General features: G+C 47.0%; 1 protein-coding gene across 1 annotated transcript; it reads left to right on the forward strand.

Annotated features, from left to right (window-relative positions):
• The first annotated feature begins 1,326 nt into the window (after window positions 1–1,326).
• Window positions 1,327–21,763, forward strand: KLHL35 (kelch like family member 35). Its single transcript, XM_039500182.1, has 7 exons — window positions 1,327–2,216; window positions 6,754–6,938; window positions 8,660–8,778; window positions 9,960–10,148; window positions 11,813–12,001; window positions 12,982–13,348; window positions 21,672–21,763. Exons 1-6 carry the CDS (start codon window positions 1,327–1,329, stop codon window positions 13,168–13,170), a joined length of 1,761 nt encoding a protein of 586 aa, XP_039356116.1. The 3' UTR covers window positions 13,171–13,348; window positions 21,672–21,763.
• The last annotated feature ends 1,153 nt before the right edge of the window (window positions 21,764–22,916 follow it).

Below are 22,916 nucleotides of genomic sequence, written 5' to 3' on the forward strand. Positions count from 1 at the left end.
TCACAGCTTAACTTTGCTTTATGTTAGCAAAGTCTTGACCATTACTTTAGTTCAGACCTCAGGCCTCATACCAGGCCTCTGATACCAAGTTTTATATCTTAGGGCCTCCTCTTACTACAGCTGCAAGGACTTTGGGTGACCATTGCCCTGTCAGACACAAGAGTATCTTGTTGATTAAATCTAAGCTCCAGAATGTGTGATGATTTTATTTTACATGTAACCATTTGTTCCCAAAATTTCCACTTAGGCAATCTCCCAAATGTATTCTTTGCTTCTATTTGTTTTCACTATAAACATATCTAAGTGCTGTGAGTTGAGTGGAGCGGTGATCTCAGGTGGAACTGGTAAGCTGGGGTGTCCTGAGGGGCAGCTCCAGGCACCAGCGCAGCAAGCCGCGGGGCGGCGTGCCGGTCGCTGTGAGGGCGGCAGTCAGGCAGCCTGAGGCGGCACGCCTGCAGGAGGTCCACCGGTCCCGCGGCTTCAGCAGCAATTTGATGGCGGGTGCCGAAGGCGCGGGACCGGCAGAACACCTGCAGAAATGCCACTGAATCCGCGTGACCAGCGGACCGTCCGCAGGCGCGCCGCCAAAGGCCGCCTGACTGCCATGCTTGGGGCGGCAAAAAACATAGAGCCGCCCCTGGGTGTCCTGCTCCTTTGGTAGCAGCAACTCTGTGAACACTGGGAGTGTCTAGTGGACACAGGGACTGGATGCTCCAGGAAGATGTTTTGAGGGCTCCAGGGTTGGGATATATCTGTGGCTAACTGGTGAGTGAGAGTGCGTCCTGTGTAGGCCTAGAGAAGAGTGCTTGTGTTGCCCATGGCTGGTGGAATCAGGGAACTGACCTGGAGCAGGCACAGACAAGGTCTCCTCATGCATGTTCCACTGCCTTCTACTGTATGCTCAGCTGATCTCTGAGCTACAAGGAAGACATTTCCTTTCTGCAAAAGCATAAGGGTCTGTGCTTTGAGAGTAAGAGGATCTGAATTTTGGCCACTGTTCATTAAAGAACTAAAGCACATGCGTACATCCTGGTGGTTTGGTGGGTGTTAAGCATGTGCTTAAACCTAAGTATGTGGCTCAGTGCTTTGCTGAATCAGGGCCTTAATTCCTGCTGTTGCTATGAAGTTCCTTATGACCTGGTTACACCTGGAAAGTCCTAGGGAGCTACAGGTTTGTTGCAATGTTATGACGGGTGCATGCAACAAAATCTTAACTTAGAGCAATTTTAGCCAATACTTAATGAGCTGATGTTAGTCACCAGTAATTTGACAACTGTTTCATTGTGTTCCTTGCTCTTTCCCCTCCGCCCCTGCCCTGAAATCAGGATGCATCGGCTGATAAAAGAAGAATCCAGCTACAGAATGAGCAGCCTTGAAAATGCAACTCGAGAGCAGAGCAAAGAAAAGCTGCACATGAAACTCTGCAGTGGGTCCTGCCATGCTGAGCAAATCCTCCAGACTCTGAACTCCTACCGGCAGAGCGGCATCTTCACAGATGTGGTGCTCTTGATTGATGGGCAGGAGTTCCCCTGCCATCGGGCCACCTTGTCAGCCAACAGCACCTACTTCCGGGCCATGTTCGGTGGTAGCCTCAAGGAAGGCCATCAAGACATCATCAACATCCAGAAGATCTCTGCCTCCACCATGAGCCTCCTCCTGGACTATATGTATGGGGGAAACATAGTCATTCAGGAAGACAATGTTGAAGATATCTTAGAGCTATCCGACTTGCTTCAGATCTCCAAGCTCACAGATGCGTGTGTCACCTTTCTTGAAGGCCAGCTTCACCCATGCAACTGCTTGGGCATCCTGAAGTTCGCCGACTCATTCTCCATCACCTCCCTGGCAGAGAAGAGCAAGAGGTTTATGCTAGAAGGCTTCGTGGAGGTGTCATGTCATGAGGAGTTTCTGGAGCTGAGCGTGAAGGAGCTGGTCAAGTATCTGTCAGATGAGCAACTGGTAGTCCCCAAGGAGGAAGTGGTCTTCGAAGCGGTGATGCGGTGGGTACGGCATGATGTTGTCACCAGGAAAGGAGCTTTGAAAGATCTCCTTGAGCACGTGCGCCTCCCTCTGCTGGATCCCATGTACTTCCTGGAAAAGGTTGAAATGGATGAGCTCATCCAGGACTCCAAGGAGTGCATCCCTTTACTGCATGAAGCACGGAAGTACTATATCCTTGGGAATGAAGTCAGCTCTCTGCGGTCAAGACCTAGGAGGTAAAAACAGGAAACTGTTTCCTAAAGCTGCATACCTGAGTCACAGATTCCTAGATACTAAGGTCAGAAGGGACCATTGTGATCACCTAGTCTGACCTCCTGTATAACTCAGCCCAAAATATTTCACCAGTAATTACATAGCAGGTGTGAGCAGGGGCCAGCTGAGGTCACTCAGTTAGTGTGAAGTGCAAAGAATGGGGCAGACAAACCCCAAAGTTGGTGGATAATTCAATACTTAGATTCACCAAGCCAGCATAGAACAGCTTCTTTATTACCACACTGATTATTCAGAAGTCAATAATACAGTTCTCTTAAAGTACCCAGCCTCAGGCCTCCATCCAGGTACCCAAGTCACATATGATGAAGATTTCTGAAAATCTTATTTCATCATATAAGAGAAAAGGTTCTACCAATCCCAAAGGATCAGACACATTACCTCCTGGGTTATTGAATATTCCAGATCTTACCCAAATACACGCTCACAGCCAATTCTTATTAACTAAACTAAAATTTATTTAAAAAGAAAAGAGAGTGAGTATGGTTAAAAGATCAATATAAGTACAGACATGACTTTAATTCTTGAGGTTCAGATATATAGCAAAGATGATGCGCTTTGTAGTTGCAAAGAGGTTTTTTTTAGAAATAGTTAATAATCCAATGTCCAATATCATATTCAGGGTGGACCAGTCAGCACTGGGATCCCAATCTGGTGGCTTAAGCTTCCCCTGATGAAGCATCAAGCAGATCTGAGATGAACAGGATCAGGACCCAAGGATCTTTTATACAATTTCAAGCCTTCTTTGACACGTTGGAGTCCCTTGGGGAACAATAGGTAATTAGGATTACTTTGAAGGAGGTCCATCACCAGTACTTAGCTATGCAAATTAACATAAGGCAATTTGCTTGTTCCTCCACCATTCACCGATTAATTGCTATACATTTCAAAGAGAGATGAACACAGCAATATCCTGTGTTTACAATTCGTTTAAATGCTCGGATGTTCTTTTGATCCCTGAATGATCAGAATACAGCATAGACAGGGACTGTTGATTACATTGTTGACCATTACCCATATATATGTAAATACACAGAAACACAAACATTATGTCCCCGCAGGTCTTTAAGGGTTGAATATGAATCATTTGTTCTGCAGGATGTTTAACCCTTTCTAGCCATGCATCACAGCAGGGAATGATGCTTCTCTTCCCTGCAGTAAAGGAACATCATCCAGCCCAATAGTCTTAGTTCTGAGAAGACTTGTGCATAAGCGTTAGCTAGTGGTGATAGTTTATTTAAAAGTCCCTAAAATTCACATGAGCTACTTATATGGTTCCTCATGCTAATACCTTCCTAATTTGCCTTTACTTACATTAGAAAGGGCTCAAAAAAGAGAGCTACAAGAATGATTCGAAGCCTGGAAAACCTGCCTTTGTGGTGAGACACTAATGAAGCTCAGTCTGCTTAGTTTATCCGAGAGAAGGCAAAGAGATGGACAACGTTGCTGCTAGATGGGGAAGAGATTTCTGATAGTAAATGGCTCTTTAATCTAGCAGAAAAAGATGAGACCCAGTTGCTGGAAGCTGATGTGAGAAAAATCCGAGTAGAAAAAACACGCACAATTTCAACGGTGAGGTTAAATTAACCATTGGCACAAGTTACCACAGGTTGTGGTGGATTCTCCATCGCTTGAAGTCTTTAAAAAAATCTAGTCTTGATTTAAAGATGGGCTCTAGCTCAAACAAAAGTTGAAGGCTTCATGTAGAAGTTACTGGGTGACGTTCTCTGGCCCGTTTTATGCAGGAAGTTAGACTGTATAATGGTCCCTTCTGATTCTAAAACTTTAACCTGTTGCCACATACAACTCCTTACTCCTCTCTGGCTTCACCTGTACGTCTGGAAAAGCTTCCCAAAACAGGCTAATGTTGTTCTCCCCACTTACCAGAGAAGGCTACTGGAGGTTCACAGTCTCAGAATGAACTGGCCAAAATTTTTTGGAATTTTGAAATTTCTATGAAAAAATTGGTCCAAAATTTTGAATTTTGGTGGAAAAAAGGCAACACTTTTCCACACAATTTTTTTTTGCAAATTTCTCCTTCTCCCTCCTCATTCTTCCATTAACTATAGAATGGATCCAAAAAAAATCAGAAGTTAAATAAAACATAAGACAAAGTGTCCATCTTCTGCAATTCCCCCCCTTTCGTTTTTCATTAGCTCTAGGCAGCGGGCGGGGTGCCCCTGTTTATGTACAATCCTTTTGTGTTATTTTGAGTGGCTTTTAATTTAAGGGATAGGCACCCAAAGCACAGTCTGGGTGCAAGAAATATGACTGGAGAATCCCCTGCTCAGTGCGCTAGGCCACACTGCTTCCCCAGAGCTGCAGCAACACTATCCGCTCTCCTCTATAGTTAGGGGCTACTGGAGGAATCGCTGTTTCATGCAGGGTGCCATCAGGCTGTGGAATTTACTGCCACAAGTCGCATGGATTTAAGTCAAATGGAATTAAAAAGGGGCAGGATCATTTCATGGACAACGATAGCATTGTAATTACACCTCTACCCCGATATAACACGAATTTGGATATAATGCGGTAAAGCAGCGCTCTGGAGGGGTGGAGCTGCGCACTTCGGTGGATGAAAGCAAGTTCGATATAAAGCGGTTTCATCTATAATGCAGTAAGATTTTTTGGCTCCCAAGGACAGTGTTATATCGAGGTAAAGGTGTATATGTTCTGAGTGATGAGTAATCAAATCTCATGCCTGAGGGTATCAGCTGCTTTCATAGAAGCGTAGGACTGGAAGGGTCCTCGAGAGGTCATCTAGTCCAGTCTCCTGCACTCATGGCAGGACTAAGTATTATCTAGATCCTCCCTGGCAGGTGTTTGTCTAACCTGCTCTTAAAAACCTCCAGTGATGGAGATTCCACAACCTCCCTGGGCAATTTATTCCAGGGCTTAACCACCCTGACAGTTAGTTTTTTCTAATGTCCAACCTAAACCTCCCTTGCTGCAATTTAAGCCCATTGCTTCTTGTCCTATCCTCAGCGGTTAAGGAGAACAATTATTCTCCCTTCTCCTTGTAACAACCTTTTATGTACTTGAAAACTATTATCATGTCCTCTCTGTCTTCTCTTCTCCAGACTAAACAAACCCAATTGTTTCAATCTTCCCTCATAGATCATGTTTTCTAGACTTTTAGTCATTTTTGTTGCTCTACTCTGGACTTTCTCCAATTTGTCGACATCTTTCCTGAAATGTGGCATTCCAAACTAGATGCACTACTCCAGTTGAAGTCTATTCAGCATGGAGTAGAGCAGAAGAATTACTTCTTGTGTCTTGCTTACAACAATCCTGCCAATACAGCCCAGAATTTGATGTTTGCTTTTTTTTTTTTTTGCAACAGTGTTACACAGTTGACTCTTATCTGCAGTACTCAGTCATTTCCCTTTCTGTATATGTGCAACTGATTTGTTCCTTCCTAAGTGGAGTACTTTGCATTTGTCCGTATTGAATGTCATCCTACTTACTTCAGACCGTTTCTCCAGATCATTCTGAATTTTAATCCTATCGTCCAAAGCACTTGCAACCCCTCCCGGCTTGGCATTGTCCACAGGGGTCAGGAGGGAGTCCCGCTATCTGTTGCATTGCACAGCTTGACTGGGGCTGTCGTTTGTTCTGTTTTTCACCAAAGCTGCGAGTATGGGCTGCTGATGGGCACGGGTCTGATCTGGGATGGCAAACCTTGTGTTCCGTCCAGACTCTCCAGACTGAGTGCGGCTGCAGCGTGTTCCGACACTTGTCCACGGGAACCAGCCTGGAGGCCGGGAATTGAACTCTCAAGTCCTGAGCTACGGCACCTTCCCCCCATCTCTCCGTTAACCAGTGGCTGGAGTTTCCCTCCTTCCATTGTTATTTTATTGCTAGCTAGTACAGCAGCTGCAGTGTGTCAATTCTAATCTCTTCTGGCAGTGAGTTTGCCGTGGGCCAAGAAAGCTCTGTCTCCTATGGTTACTGGTCTCGCCCTGAGGCTGGCAGCTTTCTTGGTCATGAGGAACATAACTGTCAGGAGAGGCAATGAGCACAGAGAGGGGACTTCAGGTAGCTGGGCTGATCCTGTGGAGTGTTTCGAAGATCACGAGCAACACTTTTAACTTTGACTCTATTTAACAGAAGCTGGACAATGCCTTGGAACTGCACAAACCCATAATTAGAGACAACTCCTGCCCCAAAGAGCTTACAATCTAAAAAGCGAAGGTGGACAAAGGGTGGGAGGGGAAATTGAGTGATAGGTGAAGTGACTTGCCCAAGGTCACCCAGAAAGTCAGTGGCAGAGTTGGGAATAAAACCCAGGTCTCCTGACTCTCAATCCAGTGCCATATCCACTAGATAACACTGCCTATCCCAATAGGACTCCTCATGGTAATGGGTATCATAGTGCTTTCTACCAGACAATACGGTAGGAGAATAAAGCTTGGAGCACGACAATAGAACAGAAAGTTGGGACTGTTGCTTTAATATTTATCCATGTGTTTCTCATTCTAGGTTCATGGAATTAGCAGAGGTCATAGTAGTTATAGGTGGCTGTGATAAGAAAGGCCTCTTGAAGCTCCCCTTCACTGATATGTACCATCCGAAGAGCAGGCAGTGGACAGCACTCTCCAGCGTGCCAGGGTACACCAAATCGGAGTTTGCAGCCTGCACCCTAAAGAATGACGTGTATATATCAGGTGAGAAACCCACACCACAGCCCCGCAGCTACACCTCCAAGCATTTCTTAGAGAAATGGCCGGTTCAGGTGCTGTGCTGCTCTTCTCTCCAGCTGCAGAGTCACCTGGGTCTGGTAAACATGCGCGGCTAGGACCTATCGCAAAGTATGTTATGCAGGTCTGTGTTTTTCTGCTCTTGTCACACCGTAGTGGTTAGCAGTGTTCCTTGTACTTAGAGTTGGAAATGTAAGCGGCCGAGAATTCATTTCCAATGTATTTTCTTGGCCATAGATTCGTAGATGTTAAGGCCAGAAGGACCTTTGTGATCATCTAGCCTGACCGCCATGGAACTTGCCGAAAATAATTCCTAGAGCAGAACTTTTAGAAAAACATCCAATCTTGGCTTATAAATTGTCAGCGATGGAGAATCCAGCACGTCCCTTGGTAAATTGTTCCATAGATGTAAAATAGATGTAAAAACTTACATCTTATTTCCCGTCTGAATTTGTCTAGCTTCAATTTCCAGCCACTGGACCATGTTAGACCTTTCTCTGCTAGATTGAAGAGCCCGTTATTAACTATTTGTTCCCCGTGTAGATGCTTAGACTGTTCTCTCTTAACCGTCTCTTTGTTAAGCTAAGCAGATTGAGCTCCTTGAGTCTCACTATAAGACATTTTTTTCTAATCCTTTAATCGTTCTTGTGGCTTCTCTATGAACCCTCCCCTATTTGTCAACATCCTTCTTGAATGGTGGGCACCGGACCTGGACACAGGATTCCAGCAGGGGTCACACCAGTGCCAAATACAGAGGTAAAATAACCCCACTGCTCCTACTCGAGATTCCCCCATTTATGCATCCCAAGATCACATTCGCTCTTTTCACCACCATGTCACTGCTAATGCTGTGTTTGGCTCCCCGCATCCAGCAACGTTATTCCTCCACGTGTCCATCGTTAGCTATTCTGGCTGTAGCAACCCGAGAAGATCACAGCAAACCTGTGCCTACCACGGCACACAGACTTCTTCAAAACCACCCAAGAGCACGCTTGTGGTTGAGGCATCTGTTGTGGGCTTATTTGCCCTGCCCAGATTTCTCAGCAATGTCGATGTGGCATGAAGAATGATCTGCAGCTGGCAACAGAAACCAGTCTGTTATAACTGACCCAACCTTGCGGATACCTGGCTTTGATTTACTACGGTGCTCATGGGTCCTTCGGAACCGATTTTTGAATGGGTCTGGGTCAATGTGCAGCCAGCCTTCACTCCTGGGGCCAACGAGAGGGACCCCACATGCAGCTGTGGCCAAAGACCGACAACGTCTCACATCGCTCATGACTGCTTTTGGACCAGATTGGATGGTGGTCGGAGGGCTCTGCGCTCCGCTGAGGAGGCTGCCGCAAATTGGGTTGGCAAGCTCCGCACCCGATAAGAATGACCACAGTGTCACACTGGAAGGTCGCATTCGGCTGATTATCCACGGCACCCGCCAAATCTTTTTCAGAGTCACTGCTTCTCAGGATAGTCCCCCATCCTGTAAGGATGGCCAACATTCTTTGAGACTTTTCTTTCTCTTCCTTTTCCACCTTCTGCCTCTACAAGCGAGATCCCTACATCAGGCACTACATCAGTGCATGGCAGTGTTATTTGTCATTTACACTAAGCTGCCTCAGAGCCCCTCAGTTCTGAGGTGGCGGTGGTGGCTCTCCCCTTGATGGCCTGGGGCCTCTCTGTCTGTCTTCCAGGAGGGCACATCAACAGCAGCGATGTTTGGGTGCTGAGCTCCCAGCTGAACGTCTGGATCAAAGTTGCCTGTCTGCACAAGGGCAGATGGAGACACAAAATGGCGACTCTTCAGGGCAAGGTACGTACTTCATTCCCCTCAGTCTGCAGTTCGGAGTTCTAGACTATCGTCCAAACCTAGTAACTGAGGCTTCAGCATAGGTGCTCGACCCCCATCTGGCCCCCACGTCTCCCCGACTCTGCCCCTGCCCCGTCCCCCATTCCAATGCCTTCCCCGAAGTCCCCGCCCCAACTCTGCCCCCTCCCTGCCCCTTTTTGACTCCTTCCCCAAATCCCTGCCCCGGCCCTGCCTCTTCCCCACCTCCTCCCCTGAGCATGCTGCGTTCCCATTCCTCCCACCTCCCTACCAGAGCTTGTTATGCCGTGAAACAGCTGTTTGGATCTCTGTGTTTGATCAGGTGCTTAGTGTTGCTTAAATGGCCTACTAGGAAATCTGATGCTTGTAACAATAAAATATATAATTGAGGGGTACAGAGCTATGTTGTTAGAAAACTGGACTCGATCTTTGTGTGCAAAAACGTTTAAAGGTTTAAAAAGGTTTAAAAATGGTGCATCCTGTTGCTTACCTTGTGGAGTTTAAGGTGTGGGTTTTTCCTCTGTCCTGGTGCCCCTCAGTCACACAGTAACAGGGCAGATCACCTCCTGTGTTCTCCCTTGCGGCCAGAGATGGTGCTGCAGCATCCTGCCTCAGTTTCCCCTCTTCTTCAGGGCCCCATAAGAACACCAGATTGATGACCTGGAGAAGAATTTCTATGCCCCTCCTATGGGCTGGATTTATTAAATTAACAAAAATTCCATATAAAAGTGCTCAAAGCCCCATCCAGTCCATGTTCCTGGTTTTCCCACTCAGGGGTATCGGTTTCCTTAAAGACTGAGGATTCTCTGCTGGAGCCTGCTTACACCCAGCAGCTGGTGTGCTCCCTTTTGGTCCCCTGAAGCTTCCCAGGAAGCTTCTTGCTGCTCTTTATAGGGCAATCCCCTAATCCTTGCCCAAGTGGGCCTCAGGCGTAACTAGCATTGGGTGATTCCAGGCCGCTATGGGCAAGCCGCTCTGTTATACCCACCTTCCTGCTAATAGTTCACTCTGCACTCTAGCCGTTTGTCTCTTCCACACCCTAAGGCAGCTTTTGCACATGCCCCTATGGGATCGTTCTGCCCAGTACCAGGTGTCAGATTGTGTATCCCGGTGCCCCTCCCTCCCGGTATGATTTCTGCCGACTGACTCTGCTCCTTCCATGGCAGATCTACGCGGTGGGGGGGTTTGACGGCTTTTACCGCCTGGCCAGCGTGGAATGCTACGATACGTTCTCCAACAGCTGGTCGGCTGTCGCCCCTTTGCTGGAAGCGGTGAGCTCGGCGGCTGTGGTCCCCTGTCTGAACAAGCTCTACGTGATTGGGGGCGCTGTGGACGACAGCGCAAACACAGACAAGGTACCGTGGTGCCGGGGCACGGTGAGGATAAAGGGAAGGCTCAGCTAGCTTACTTGGGTTGAGACGTCATTTAAACAAGGAGTGGGAGGGGGTGACTCCGTTGTTTTCAGGTGCTTCCTCAATGCCCACTTCTCCAGCTGTGATGTTGCCTGACCTGTTTGTGGTTGTAGTAGGGGAGAGCTGTCTAGTGGTTAGAGCAGAGGACTGGCCGTCAAGCCTCCTGGGTTTCATTCCTTGCTTCTTGTGTGAGCTGACTCTGGCTTGTGAAGCTCAGGCTAAGGGGCTGTTTAACGGCCATGTAGATGTTTTGACTCGGGCTGCAGCCCAGGCTCTAGGACCCTGCGAGGTGGGAGGATCCCCAAGCCCGAGTCCCCGTCTACACTGCAGTTAAACAGCCCAGGCCCCGTGAGCCCGAGGCAGCTGGCACGGGCCAGCCGTGGGTGTCTAATTGCAGTGTAGCCCTACCCGCGGGGGCGTACAGCGGATTATGGGCGTGTTCAGAGGGTTTCAGATGATCACACTGCTTATTCCTTGGGGATTATCTGACTGGGGAAGGCCTCTACACACCAGATATGCTGCTCCAGGACTCGCTCGTTAATAGGCGTCATTATATTAATAAGACATACTCAGCACTTTTTATCTTCAGTTCACTACACAGACATGGAACTAATCTAGCCAGATGCACACACGCCCCTGCGGGAGGCAGGCATTATCCCCATTTTACAGACTGGGCAATTGTGAGGCAGAGGCCTAAATTTTCAAATGTCCACTGGCTTTGGGTATTTTATTTTTCAGGGGGCCAACTTGACACTTACGGGCCTGATTTGTTTTCCAAAGGTACTGAGGGCTCACAGCTCCCTTTGCATTCTTCTGGAGGTGCAGATGCTCTGTACTTGTGAAAATCGGGCCCCTTAAGGCATCTGGTTGGGCCCCCAAAATTAGTGGATACTTCTGAAAAAAACTGAAGTCTAAGGGCCACGTTTTTAAAGGCATGTAGGCACTTAACTCCCATTGGTTTCATTGGGAGTTAGGCACCTCAATACCTTTACAAATCTGGGCCTTACTGACTTGCCTGAAGTCACACAGTGAATCAGTGTCAGGGCCAAGAACTGAAACCAGGTGTCCTGCCTCCCAAGTCCTGTTCTCTGTTCACTGCACCATGCTCCTTCTCCTGTTCATTCATTTTTTGGTAGATGCACAGCAAGGCGTTGGCTCAAAGGGACTGTGCCATCAGCGTGTGCTGGCCATAGGCGCTGACTCTGTGGGTGCTTCAGCCCTGAAGCACCCAGAGAAAAAAATTGTGGGTGCTCAGCACTCACCAGCCACAGCTGTTCGGCAGCAACGCTGATCAGCTGATAGGTGGTGACACCAAACAGCTGTTTGGTGGCTCAGGGAGGGGCTTGGGGGACAGTGGAGACCAGTGAGTGGGGGCCTTGGGGACGAGGCAGGAAGAGGAGCGAGGGCAAGGCCTTTGGGGAAGGGGCAGAGTGGGGGCGGGAAGAGGCGGAGCAGGGGAGGGGAGTGGGACCTCAGGGAGGAGCAGGGGTGGAGCACCCTCGGGGAAAAGTAAAAGTCGGTGCCTATGGTGTTACTGGGATTTTGCCTGAGCAGGGACACCACGAGAGTCTGTGTTTCAATAGCTGATTTCCTATTTCTTCTCCCAGGTCCAGTGCTATAATCCCGAGGAGAACAAATGGACATTCCTGTCTCCCACCCCCTTCTATCAGAGGTGCATTAATGCTGTCTCCTTGGACAACATGATATACGTTGTGGGTGGACTCCTGAGTAAAATCTTCTGCTATGATCCCAGAAAAGACACCTGGAGAGAAGTGGCCACTCTCCCAGGACCTCTGGTAAGGAGAAATTTCAGTACGAGGCTCTGAACATCACCTCATTCTCTAGAATATCCTCTGTGAACATGAGAATCTCTGCAGAAGTTTAAAGGCAAGGTGCTAAGAGCTCTGACCCTAATCCAGTAAAAGCACTTAAGTACATGCTTAAATTAAAGCATGTAACTAGTCACTGCTCCACACCAGAGCTGGCTGAAATTTTTTGGCAATACATATATTTTATTTTTAAATGAAAAATGGCTTTTTCAGCTAGAATGAAAATTTTCATTTTGGTAAACATTTTCTGATTTTCAAATGGGGGCGGGAGGGAAACTGAATTTTGTTTTTGGTATAACTATGTAGGTTGCGGTAAAAAAATTGTTTTTTTAAAAGACAAAAATTCAGTTTTGTTTTTCATTTAGGGGAAAAAAACCTGAAAATGTTTCATTTAAAATAAATTTAAAAAAAAAGTCAGATTTCTTATTGTTGAAAATGTGGTAAGAAATTTAAAAGCAATATGTATTTCTATTTAAGCAAACCAAAACCCTGTTGACTTTTTTCAACCAGCTCTACTCAGCAGCTTGCATGAGTAAGCCCGAAGTGCAGTGAATTTGCCGTGGAGATGCCGGACTGCCTTATTGCGCCTCTTGTGAGCATCTGCTAGTTCTGAGAAGCACAGTATAGAACAGAAAAGATCACATCACTCGGTTCAGGCAGGACCTCCCGTGCTTGCTCTCTAGACATCCATAAAAATCCAAAAGCATCGCCCAGAAACAGCCCTCTTGACCCCCAGGGGCTCACAACATCCAGGCCTCTTGTTTTCTGCTTACCCCTCTTTCCCTCCCTGCTAGATGTGTGATCTCGCAGCTAGACAGGTCCGGGCAGAGTCAGTTGAGACCAGAGCATGATCCCCACTTCGTTCCTTGTTAAACCTCCCCTTTGAGCCTTGTTGTACGAAGCTGGGAGAGATGCCCTCACCTCTCTTTCCTCTCCTCTGCCCGCAGGAGAGCTGTGGGGTGACAGTGTGCGGTGGGAAGATCTACATCCTGGGCGGCCGGGACGAGAATGGGGAAGGCACGGACAAAGCTTTTACCTTTGACCCAGCGACGGGGAACGTGGCGCAGCAGCCCCCGCTGCAACGCTGTACCAGTTACCACGGCTGCGTTACCATTCTCCAGCGTGTGAGCAGATGACCCTGCCGCTTCCTTCCCCTCCCCAGGAAGAATCCCCCTGGAGAAGGCAGTTACCCTCAGTGCCAAAAAATGACCCTCTGTCCTGTTCATTGCTGTTATGTGCCAGTCTATGTGGAAGAGCAATGTCAAGTGACCAATGCAGGCATGCTGTGGCTGTGAGGCACCAGCCGGAAGGAAGGTGGGGGTGAGGGGAGTCACGACTGCAAATATTAAGTAATTGCTCTCATTGTTTTGGTGGAGGTGAATGCTGCTTTGTGCTGGGGGAGGAGGGATGTGGGCAGTGCATGACATACGGGGCAGGGAACACTGCACTAAGACCCAGTAGGTCTCAAGTAAAGCTAGTCAGCAATTTTCTGACAAAACATTTTTATTTTTATTTTTTTTTGTTGGCACCAAAATCGTTGGCAAAACGACGTCTGATTCGACAGAGCGCCAACTCTGAAAACTTTCGGTTTAAAAAAAGGAACGTTCCAGTTGTTCAAGACTAAGTGAATTTTTGCTTGTAAATTTTAGTCAGTTTACACACACACACACACACACACACAAAAGAAACAGTTATAAAACCAGTTCAGGTCATTTTTTTATTTTTATTATTATTATTATTTTTCAATTTGTGGAAATTTTTGAGATTTTTTTGCCCTTTTTTTTAATATCCTAATTTGGGATGGGGAGAAAACATTTCAAAATCCCCAAAATTCTCATGGGACAGTCTTTAGTTTCAAGTATCTGAAAGGTATCCGATTCTATTGAATGACCTTTAATCAGCTCAGCCCTACCAGGGATCTGCTTAAGACAAGAAAGGTTTCACTATAGATTCCAGTTTCCCAGTTCATTACAACCTGAGGCCTTGATCCTGCAGAGATGTCTGCACGTGCAGCCCAGTAGTAAGGTTAAGATTCTGTCATGGGTATTTTTAGTAAAAGTCAGGGACAAAAAACAAAAATTCACGGAAGCCCGTGACCTCTCCCTGATTTTTCCTAAAAACACCTGGAGGGGAGCGGGGACAGAGTGCTGCTGGGGCTTGCAGCTGCTCAGCCTCGCTGCTGCTTCTGTGTCAGGGGCTGACCCGGAAGGGGTGATCGAACTCTGGCTGCTGCTCTGACGGGCCAGGGACCGTTGCTCAAATGTTCCGGCAGCCCCCGGGGCTGACCACCAGCCCACGGTTCCAGTTGCCCTGGAATCCATGACCTCCGTGACGGAATTGTAACCTTACCCATTGGGTCAAGGTGTGTTATGTTTCCCTCTGTTTCCAATTCACAGAGGGTCTGAGTGCATTACAGCCCCGGCTAGCGAGCCTGGCTCTTAGCTCAAGTTGTAGAGATTTGTCTTTTTTAGCTGTGGAGGGCCCTGGTTCCATTCCTTACGTCAGCCAGGAGAGCAGCCGTCATGCATGCAGAGTTACACGCTGACATTCGGTCCCATTGACTTTGGGCATCTGGGCCTGACTTTGGACTAGATACCTCAGGAAGACGTCTCAGCTGAGCCCCTGACAAAATCTTCTTCTCCCCTGGGGTCCCCTCCCCACTCGTGCCTGGCGCTGCGCTCCCTCCCGTGGGAGGAGCGGTGTGAAGAACTGAAGCACAGCAGGTAGTGGAACACAGCGCGGCTCAGATTCTCGGTTGAACTGGCAATTAGAAAAAAGATCTTTTCACTTGTAAACTTAGGAGACATGATGCAAAGCTCCTGAGAGACACTAATCACGGAGCCCCAGGATGCCGCTTCTTCAGAGAAGAACTACGCTTTCAGGTCATGTCCTTAACCCACAGCTGGCATGGATGGTTTCTGATTGGCCCATCAAGGGGTCAGCACTGTCCAATGAGGTTAGGACTTACAGTGGCTCCCAAACTCTGTGCTGGGTCTCTGACTTGTGCCTCTTAGAAACTCCAAGGTACTTTGTGTCACATGACCTAAGCCCACTTCCGGCATGCCCCTGGTTGGGTTTGAACGCCCCTACGTAAGGCGGCCATAAATGGACCATGTAATCGTTCAGACGTAGGTCCCCTTTAATAGTGACAGGCAACTGGATCACAGTTTTCAGCTGCTTGTAATATTGGGCTGGAAATCTTGTGAACATAGCGTCTTTTGTGAGTTTCCTCTGGCTTCTCACTCCAGAGCTGGAAGCTTAAAAACCTTCTGTTTTTTAACATTTCAAAACCTCAGAGACCATCTATGTGTCGAAGGCTCAGGGGGTTCTTATTGTTCCTGAGCCTTCTCTTCTCTCCCTACTCTTCAAATCCCCAACAGCTCAGTGTCTTCAAAAACAATGTAACGTGGGATGGGATAAAATATTTGAAGAGTCTTTAACCATCCGTGCCCCCTCACAATGATGATGAAAATTCTTCTACAGACTTTATTTGTTTTAATTTGACAAAGCTGATGTTTATTCCTTAGGCACTGTGGCCTATTGAGAAATATCTGACTTGCTCGAGTGCTAGGTAAATAGGAAGTCACGTCAGTGCCCTTACAAGATTTACTGTGATACAATAAAATGGGCCCATAGGCTATTTCTAGCTCTGGAAAGGACTCCTCTGCTCTCCCCCAATTTTTCCATTTGTGCTGAACATCAAGGAAAAAGGCACAATCTCATTATTCCCATTAGTCGTCATCCTACCAAGGAGAGCCTGCATCTTTATTTCACCAGCTTGGAACTGAGTGGTCTCGCTTGCCCTCTAATAGCAGGTCGGCAGAAATGGGCTTGTTAATTTTTGGTACCATTTGCCTTTTCCTTCCCATTCTTGTGGTGCCCTCACCTGCACAATTACTTCTGTGGTCTCCAGTGACTATGAAACCTGAAGACAGCTTTTAAGTGGAGGAATGTGTTGCTAGAAAGTGGTGCTGGGCTGGCAAGGCAGAAGTTAAGTCTCCTGGTTCTGTACAGAACAGGCACAGCATCAGCGGTGGCAGGGCAAGCGTCCTCTCTAATGTTGTGGTTGTTTTGTATTACAGTAGCACCTAGAGTCTTAAGATCAGTGCCCTATTGTGCTAAGTTGGGGATTGGTCCTGCTTTGAGCAGGGGGTTGGACTAGATGACCTCCTGAGGTCCCTTTCAACCCTGATATTCTGTGATTCTAAGTGCTGCATAACGTAGGAAGAGAGAGTTCCTGTCCCAGAGAGCTTCCAAACATTCTCCCCATTTTATTGATGAGAAACTGAGGCACAGAGTAAGTGACTTGCCCAGGATCACACAGGGAATCTGTGACGGAGCTGTGGGAATTGAACCCTCTTCTGTAGCCTAACCTGGCATCTTAATCCTCAGGCCAGCCTTCCTTTTACATTGTGGCTGAACCAGGAACTGTGTCTTGGAGGGCACCTCATGGGAGTAAGAGTGTAGTTTGTTCTCCATGCTCGTTCAGCGCTGCCTGCTGGCATCCCCAACGAGATGTCTGATGTGGACGCCTATGAACCAGGCCTGAGATAGCTAATCCCCTTCACACAGGTCGTAGCAGGAAGACAAAGCTAAATGATCCCAAGACCATCCAAGGAAGGGTTTTGAAGGGAGGGGAGGCGGTGGATGACTTGCTTCCAGACGTCTGCAGACTGTGAGAAACAGTTTCTTTGCCCTCAAGGTTAGTGCTAGGGTGGGTGTGTTGGCCTTTTGATTAAAACTAAGGCTGGACAGTGTCAGAAGGTTTAGGGACCCTGTCCCTGATCAGTGTACTTGAATTCCATATCCTTGCATTTTACTGTAGCCTTAATTTTCTCTCCCTTACCCGGCTGAGTGATTGAACTTAGAGGCACTGCTTTCTTCTGTTCCTTGAACCTGCCAAAAAGAGGTGTATTTTAACCAGGGGCGGCTCTAGACATTTCGCCGCCCCAAGCACGGTGTCATGCCACGGGTGGCACTCTGCCGCTCGCCGGTCCCGCGGCTCCGGTCGACCTCCCGCAGGCGTGCCTGCAGAGGGTCCGCTGCTCCCACTGCTTCGGTGGAGCCGCAGGACCAGCGGACCCTCCGCAGGCATGCCGCCGAAGGCACCCTGCCTGCCGCCCTCCCGGCGACCGGCAGAGCGCCCCCCGCAGCCTGCTGCCCCAGGCACGCGCTTGGTGTGCTGGGGCCTGGAGCCGCCCCTGATTTTAACAGCAGGTTGACTCCCGTGTGCTATCCTCCTGTAAAATCCTAGTGGAGACAAGGCTCGGTAGTTTTTACCACTAGGTAGCTAGGGTAAAGTCAGTCTCGGATGGGGGTGCAGCTGACCTTGCCTAGCCTGAATGAGCTAGCTCTGATCGTCCTCTGTTCACAAGGGACACATGTTCTGTTACAGTCCTACGTTTCTTCCCCTCCCTCACCCTGACTGTTTCCCCCAGTCATTAGTGTGTGGTGGCTCTGAGGAGGTGCTCGGATACTTCTACCTTCTTCTAGGACCCTCATCACAGAATTGTTTATCTGGATTTGCCTTGTCAAATTTCTCCACTCTTTTCATTGTGGCCATTAGCTGACCTCGTAACCTTTCCTCCAGAAAAAAAATGAGGCCTCAGTAGCCTTTCGTCACAAAGGTTTTTTAATAATCAAGATTAGCTGTAAGCCTTGGCAGCCACGCCTCTCTGGTGAGGGAAAAGTCTTCAGATCAGTCTCCTAGTCTCATTAGAAATGGGAAAGACTGTTTAGGTGTAAATTGTTTGGGCTCTTGCCTGGCCTGAGTGCGAGGGAAACCTGTTCTCTGGTGCTTTTGTACAGTCAGTGACTCTTGAGGGAAAGAGTAGAGGCCCCATCACTGGAGTCTTATCCACAATCTCCACTACTGGTATATTTTCACCCTAGAATTTTCTGTATTGCTTGTCTACACACACATTGTACCTTACTAAGTATTTCAGTATAGCCCAGCGTGACACATCCCCTTCAGTGTGGAGCAGTTATACTGGCATTACTGATACCAGGAGAGCTTATTGCTGAAGGAAAGAGGAGTAAGTTATACTGACATAACTGCATCCACCCTAGGAGTTGTACTGGTAGAACTATTCCAGTAGGAAGTCTCACCCCTAACTGAAATAGTTAAATCAGGACCAAATTCATGTATGGACCAAGTCTGAGGTGTCTCCACTACCTTACAGCGGTACATGCAGGCAGGAAAGAGCTCTTCCATTGGCATAATTAAACCACCCCTAACAAGTGGAAGTAGCTATGTTGGCAGGAGAGCGTCTCCCCCTGATGTAGCACTGTCCCCACCAGTGGTGAAACTTTTGTCAGTCAGGTTTGTGTTTTTTTTCAAACCCTGACCAACAAAATCTACGCAACAGACTAAGGCTATATCCACATTAGCACTTTTATCAGTAAAACTTTTAAAACTAGAAGGGACCGTTATGATCATATAGCCTCCTGCATAACACAGACGGTAGAATTTCTCCCATCTGATCACATTACTCCTATTTCTGCCTCTTTGTCTCTTAAACAATCCACTTCCCTCCTTAGTGTTAAGACCCCTTCAAATACATGTGGGCTGCTGTCCTCCTTCTCTGTTTCCACCTCCCACCCCATTGTCATTTGGCCAGGAGGTACGGATTTAATTCGCTGACCCTTTTCTCGTGAATCGATCCCTCCAGCCTTCCCAGGGTTTCGGTTGCTCATATGCAAAGCAACCTTTACACTTAGCAAAGGAATGCAAGCCGCCGTGTGTGTGTGTGTGTGTGTGTGTGTGTGTGTGTGTGTGTGAAAGAGAGGGAGAGAGACCGACCCCACAAGGGGCTACTGGGCACTGAAGATCATGGAAATGAAGAGTGCTCAGCATCTTGCACCATCGGACTCTACGAGGGGTATGGTTCTGACCCCACATTCTTATTGCCTACAGTTCTCTTCAATACAGGACTACAGTTTTGCAAACAGCTTATTCGCTTCTTGTTAAGAATTTACATGCAAGACCTTTGTGTTTTCGCACTCGTAAAGGGTCTTCATATCAAGACTCAGGCTGGATGCCCCACATCTTGTCTCACCCTGGAGCAACAACATCCAAAAGGGAATCATGGTCTTCTGAACGAGGTCTCACCAGTGCCTTGTAAAGTAACTTCATCCCTCACTTTGATTCTCACTCTCTCCTGATGTGTTTGCAAGTTCCTTGTTCTGCTTCACCCTTCAGCTCAGTAGAAATACACACCAGGAAGCGTAGCTTTTGTGTAAAACATTCAGTGCAGCATCATACCCCTCAGCCCCAGGGCTTGTTTCATGTGTGTTGTGGTGCAGTAGATGTAACATGGTGGTGGAGTTGAAGCCAGAGGGCGCTAAGGTAAGATGTTCTCAGTCTGATATTGGTACATATTGTGGTACAGCAGAAATGTGCCTGTATTTTGTAATGCCGTGAGCACTGTCAATGCTGCCGGTTTTTAAACTTCTTTCCTTTTTTAGAAATAAATGTTTGCGTTAACTTTTAATGTCCCTTGAAGGTATTTTTGATTGTTTCTCTGTTCTGGTGACCATCCCTGTGCTGAAGGTCAAGCATTTATTGGTGGAGCAGCACATGAGTGTGTTGAGAGTACCATTCCCTAGAATGGCGTAGAGCCCTCAAAAGCAGGTTCTGATCTGATCCTGGCGTAAGAATCAGAATCCAGCCCCATAGGGGATGTCTACACTGCATTTGGGAGCAAGTCTGCCAACCTGGATCCATAAGGGGCTGCTGCCAGTGCACTTAACAATATCTGTATGGATGTTGTGACTCCAGCTCTGAAACCTAGGAGTGGGGAGAAAGCTGTTTCCTAGATGCGGTGTGCACGCACCCCTGGTGAGCTAATGTTGGTGGCTTTAAGGGATTGCACTCTTTAAATGTGGTGTGGAAAGGCACTAGGGTGACCAGACAGCAAGTGTGAAAAATTGGGACAGAGGGTGGGGGGTAATAGGAGCCTATATAAGAAAAAGACCCAAAAATCGGGACTGTCCCTATAAAATCGGGACATCTGGTCACCCTAAAGGGCACGGTCTAGTCGCTTTTCCTTCGTGGATCAGCAAGCTTCAGCTGAAGAGTGAAGTGTTTTGTACCGAGTCTTTGCCCAGATGTGACTAAACGCCTACAGCCGGGCCAAATAACTGCTTTTCCCTGTTTCCTGGCAGTCCCCCAAAATTAAAAAGAGCCAAATCTGAAAAGTCTGGTCAATCAAAGAAGGCCATTTCGGGTTAAACGCAACACGTTGTTTGACCCAAACCTTTCTGTGTCTGGGCATTTTTAAAAGAGCTATGATGTCCCAGGTGGTTGTCCCTCTGAGGGACATGGGAACTGCCTGTAATATTTTATGAATATAAATTATGCCCATCTGTTTGTACGATTGTTACTGGGTGTTTGCTATAGGATTACAAGGGGTTAATTCGAGCAAAGGTAGGTGGCAATAGCTGCAGAACCTCTCGATCGCTTTGAAGTTTTACCTCTGACCTTGCTGAGTTCCACAGTCTGGTTTAGCACAGGGAGGCAGGGATGGGAACCCAGGTGGGAAGCTGGAAGAAAGAGCTTTGGGGTGGATAAAAACACCCCCTGAGAAAGCAGGGGAGAGATGAGAAAAGGACTTCAGGGGAGCAGACGGTCCCCCAGTCTCCAAAGGTGGAGGTATTGGGATAAGCTAGGCTTCCCTACACCTCTAGGTAAAATAGAGATGCGTGCAGACCTTTTATTATGTTAAAAACCTGTTTCTCTTATCATAGTTTGTTCCCACTCTTGAGATTAAACAATACTTTGTTTTAAAAATGCTGTTTGGGTCCCTGTCTTCCCTGCTGGTCACAAGCTTCTGAAGGAAAGACTTGCAAGAGATGAACCCAGTCAGGCCTGCTGGTGAAACCTGGTTGTGCACAAGGTGCTGCAGCCAGGAACCGAGAGTGGGAGAACTGCAGAATTCCACCCTAGGAGAGGTAAAGGCACAAGGCTTGACACCTGAGGAGATGCACTCAGAGAGGTCAGGAGAGAGACTGTGACAGTCCCCTCTCTGCTTCCTCTTTTCTTAACCATAATCTGTCTCCAACAACTGAGATTGGGGCCTCAGTGTATTTAGGGCTGGACAGAAACAGATTAGCAGGGAGAATTTAGATGGAAAAATATGAAAATGGCCATTCTTAAAAAAGAGTTTATTAGATGACCAAGAGACACAATTTCACAATTTAGAAAGAGGACAACTTTGGCTAAAATCTCTTCCTAATTCAGTAATGAAGTGATGGCAGAAATTACAAATAAAAAAGCAAAATTTAAAAAGGGGGGGAAATAGAAAGTGATATAAATTAAAATTATGAAGTGCAGAAAATTGATAAGGGAAGCTAAAGACATCAAGGAAAACTCCAAAGCTTGACAGGACTAAGGATAATAAGAAGGACTTTAAGTATACTGCAAACAAAGAAATTCTAGCAATGGTATAGGTCCATTACTAGATAGAATGGTAATATTGTTAATAATGATGAAGAAAAGGCCAAAGTGTTTGATAAATATTTCTGTTCAGTATTTGCAAAGAAACAAAATGATACTTATAATATATGAGGATGATGAAGTACTTTCCAGTCCATTAGTAATTAAGGAGGATTTTAAATATCTACATTTTTAAATCAGCAGGTAGGAATAACTTGCAAGACTTCTAAAAGAGCTGTCTGAGGAGATCTCTGGCCTGCTGTTACTATTTTTTATACATTTTGGAATGCTGGGTAAATTTCAGAAGATTGGGAGAGCGTCACTGTTGCATCAATATTCAAAAAAGGCAAGCCTGTAACTGTAGGCTGGGTAGCCAGATATCAGTCCTGGATAAAATAATGGAAAAGCTGATATAGAATTTAACTGATAAAGAATTAAAGGTTAGAAAAATAATTAGTGGCAGTCAACATGGTTTTATGGTAAATAGGTCTGCATCATGAAACGCAGTGTGAACTTACAGCCTGATGTAAATGATCTGTAACAATATTAGGCAACTCACTTCCCCGGTCCTCCCATTCTTCTGCCATCCGTTCCCTTTTCAATCTTAACCTCTGTCCCCTCATTGTGGTTTGGGCTGGTCCTGGCTGGCTGCTTGTGGTGCTTCATCTAGTCCAGTATGAAATAAACTAATTGTCCGCTCTGCATCACAAGGTTTTGGCCCTGCCCGCTCCCCAAGGTAATTCATTTCACATGTGCATGTATTAGCTCTCTGACCCATCCATCCTATTTGCACATAGATGTGTTTAAAGTACAAAGCTGAAAAGCTCCTAATCTCCACAGCAGACAGGGCAGGGAGTCACCACACTCCGATCCCCTGAGATTTCACTTTTTGCATAGGGCGATCCAGCTGGAGCCAACTGATAGTGTAGCAGTCAAAGAGCATTGCTCAATGATTAGGGCCTCATCTGAGGAGACGGGCTGGCACTGATTAACAGAGATTAAGGGTCACCATAGCCATCTGAGAGCTGCTGGGAAGAGATAATAACAGCCTTGGGGATTGTCTTTCCTAGTGTTAAATAAATCTGCAAGACAATAAATTCAGAAAGGTTTCACTTTTATTACAAGGATGATTTGGTTTTCCACATTTTGGACCAGACGGTTAATTTATGAAATGCAAACAACGGCATCCTACAGAACCAGATGACTCATTCAGACACCAGTCTTCAGACATGAACGTGTATTTGAGTGTGAATGCATATTTGATCTAGAGTATTGTTGTTTTCTGTTTGTATTAGAGTTTGGACTCCATTGGGGTAGGCTCTATATAAATACATAGGGAGACGTGGTCCTTCCCCAAAAGTCTTCCAATCTAAGTAGACATGACGACCAATGAAAGGAAGAAAGGAAGTATCATTATCCCCAAAGGGGTGTATGTGAGAGAGAGAC

Source organism: Mauremys reevesii, linkage group 1 (genome assembly GCF_016161935.1).
Source record: "Mauremys reevesii isolate NIE-2019 linkage group 1, ASM1616193v1, whole genome shotgun sequence".
NCBI lineage: Eukaryota > Metazoa > Chordata > Testudines > Geoemydidae > Mauremys > Mauremys reevesii.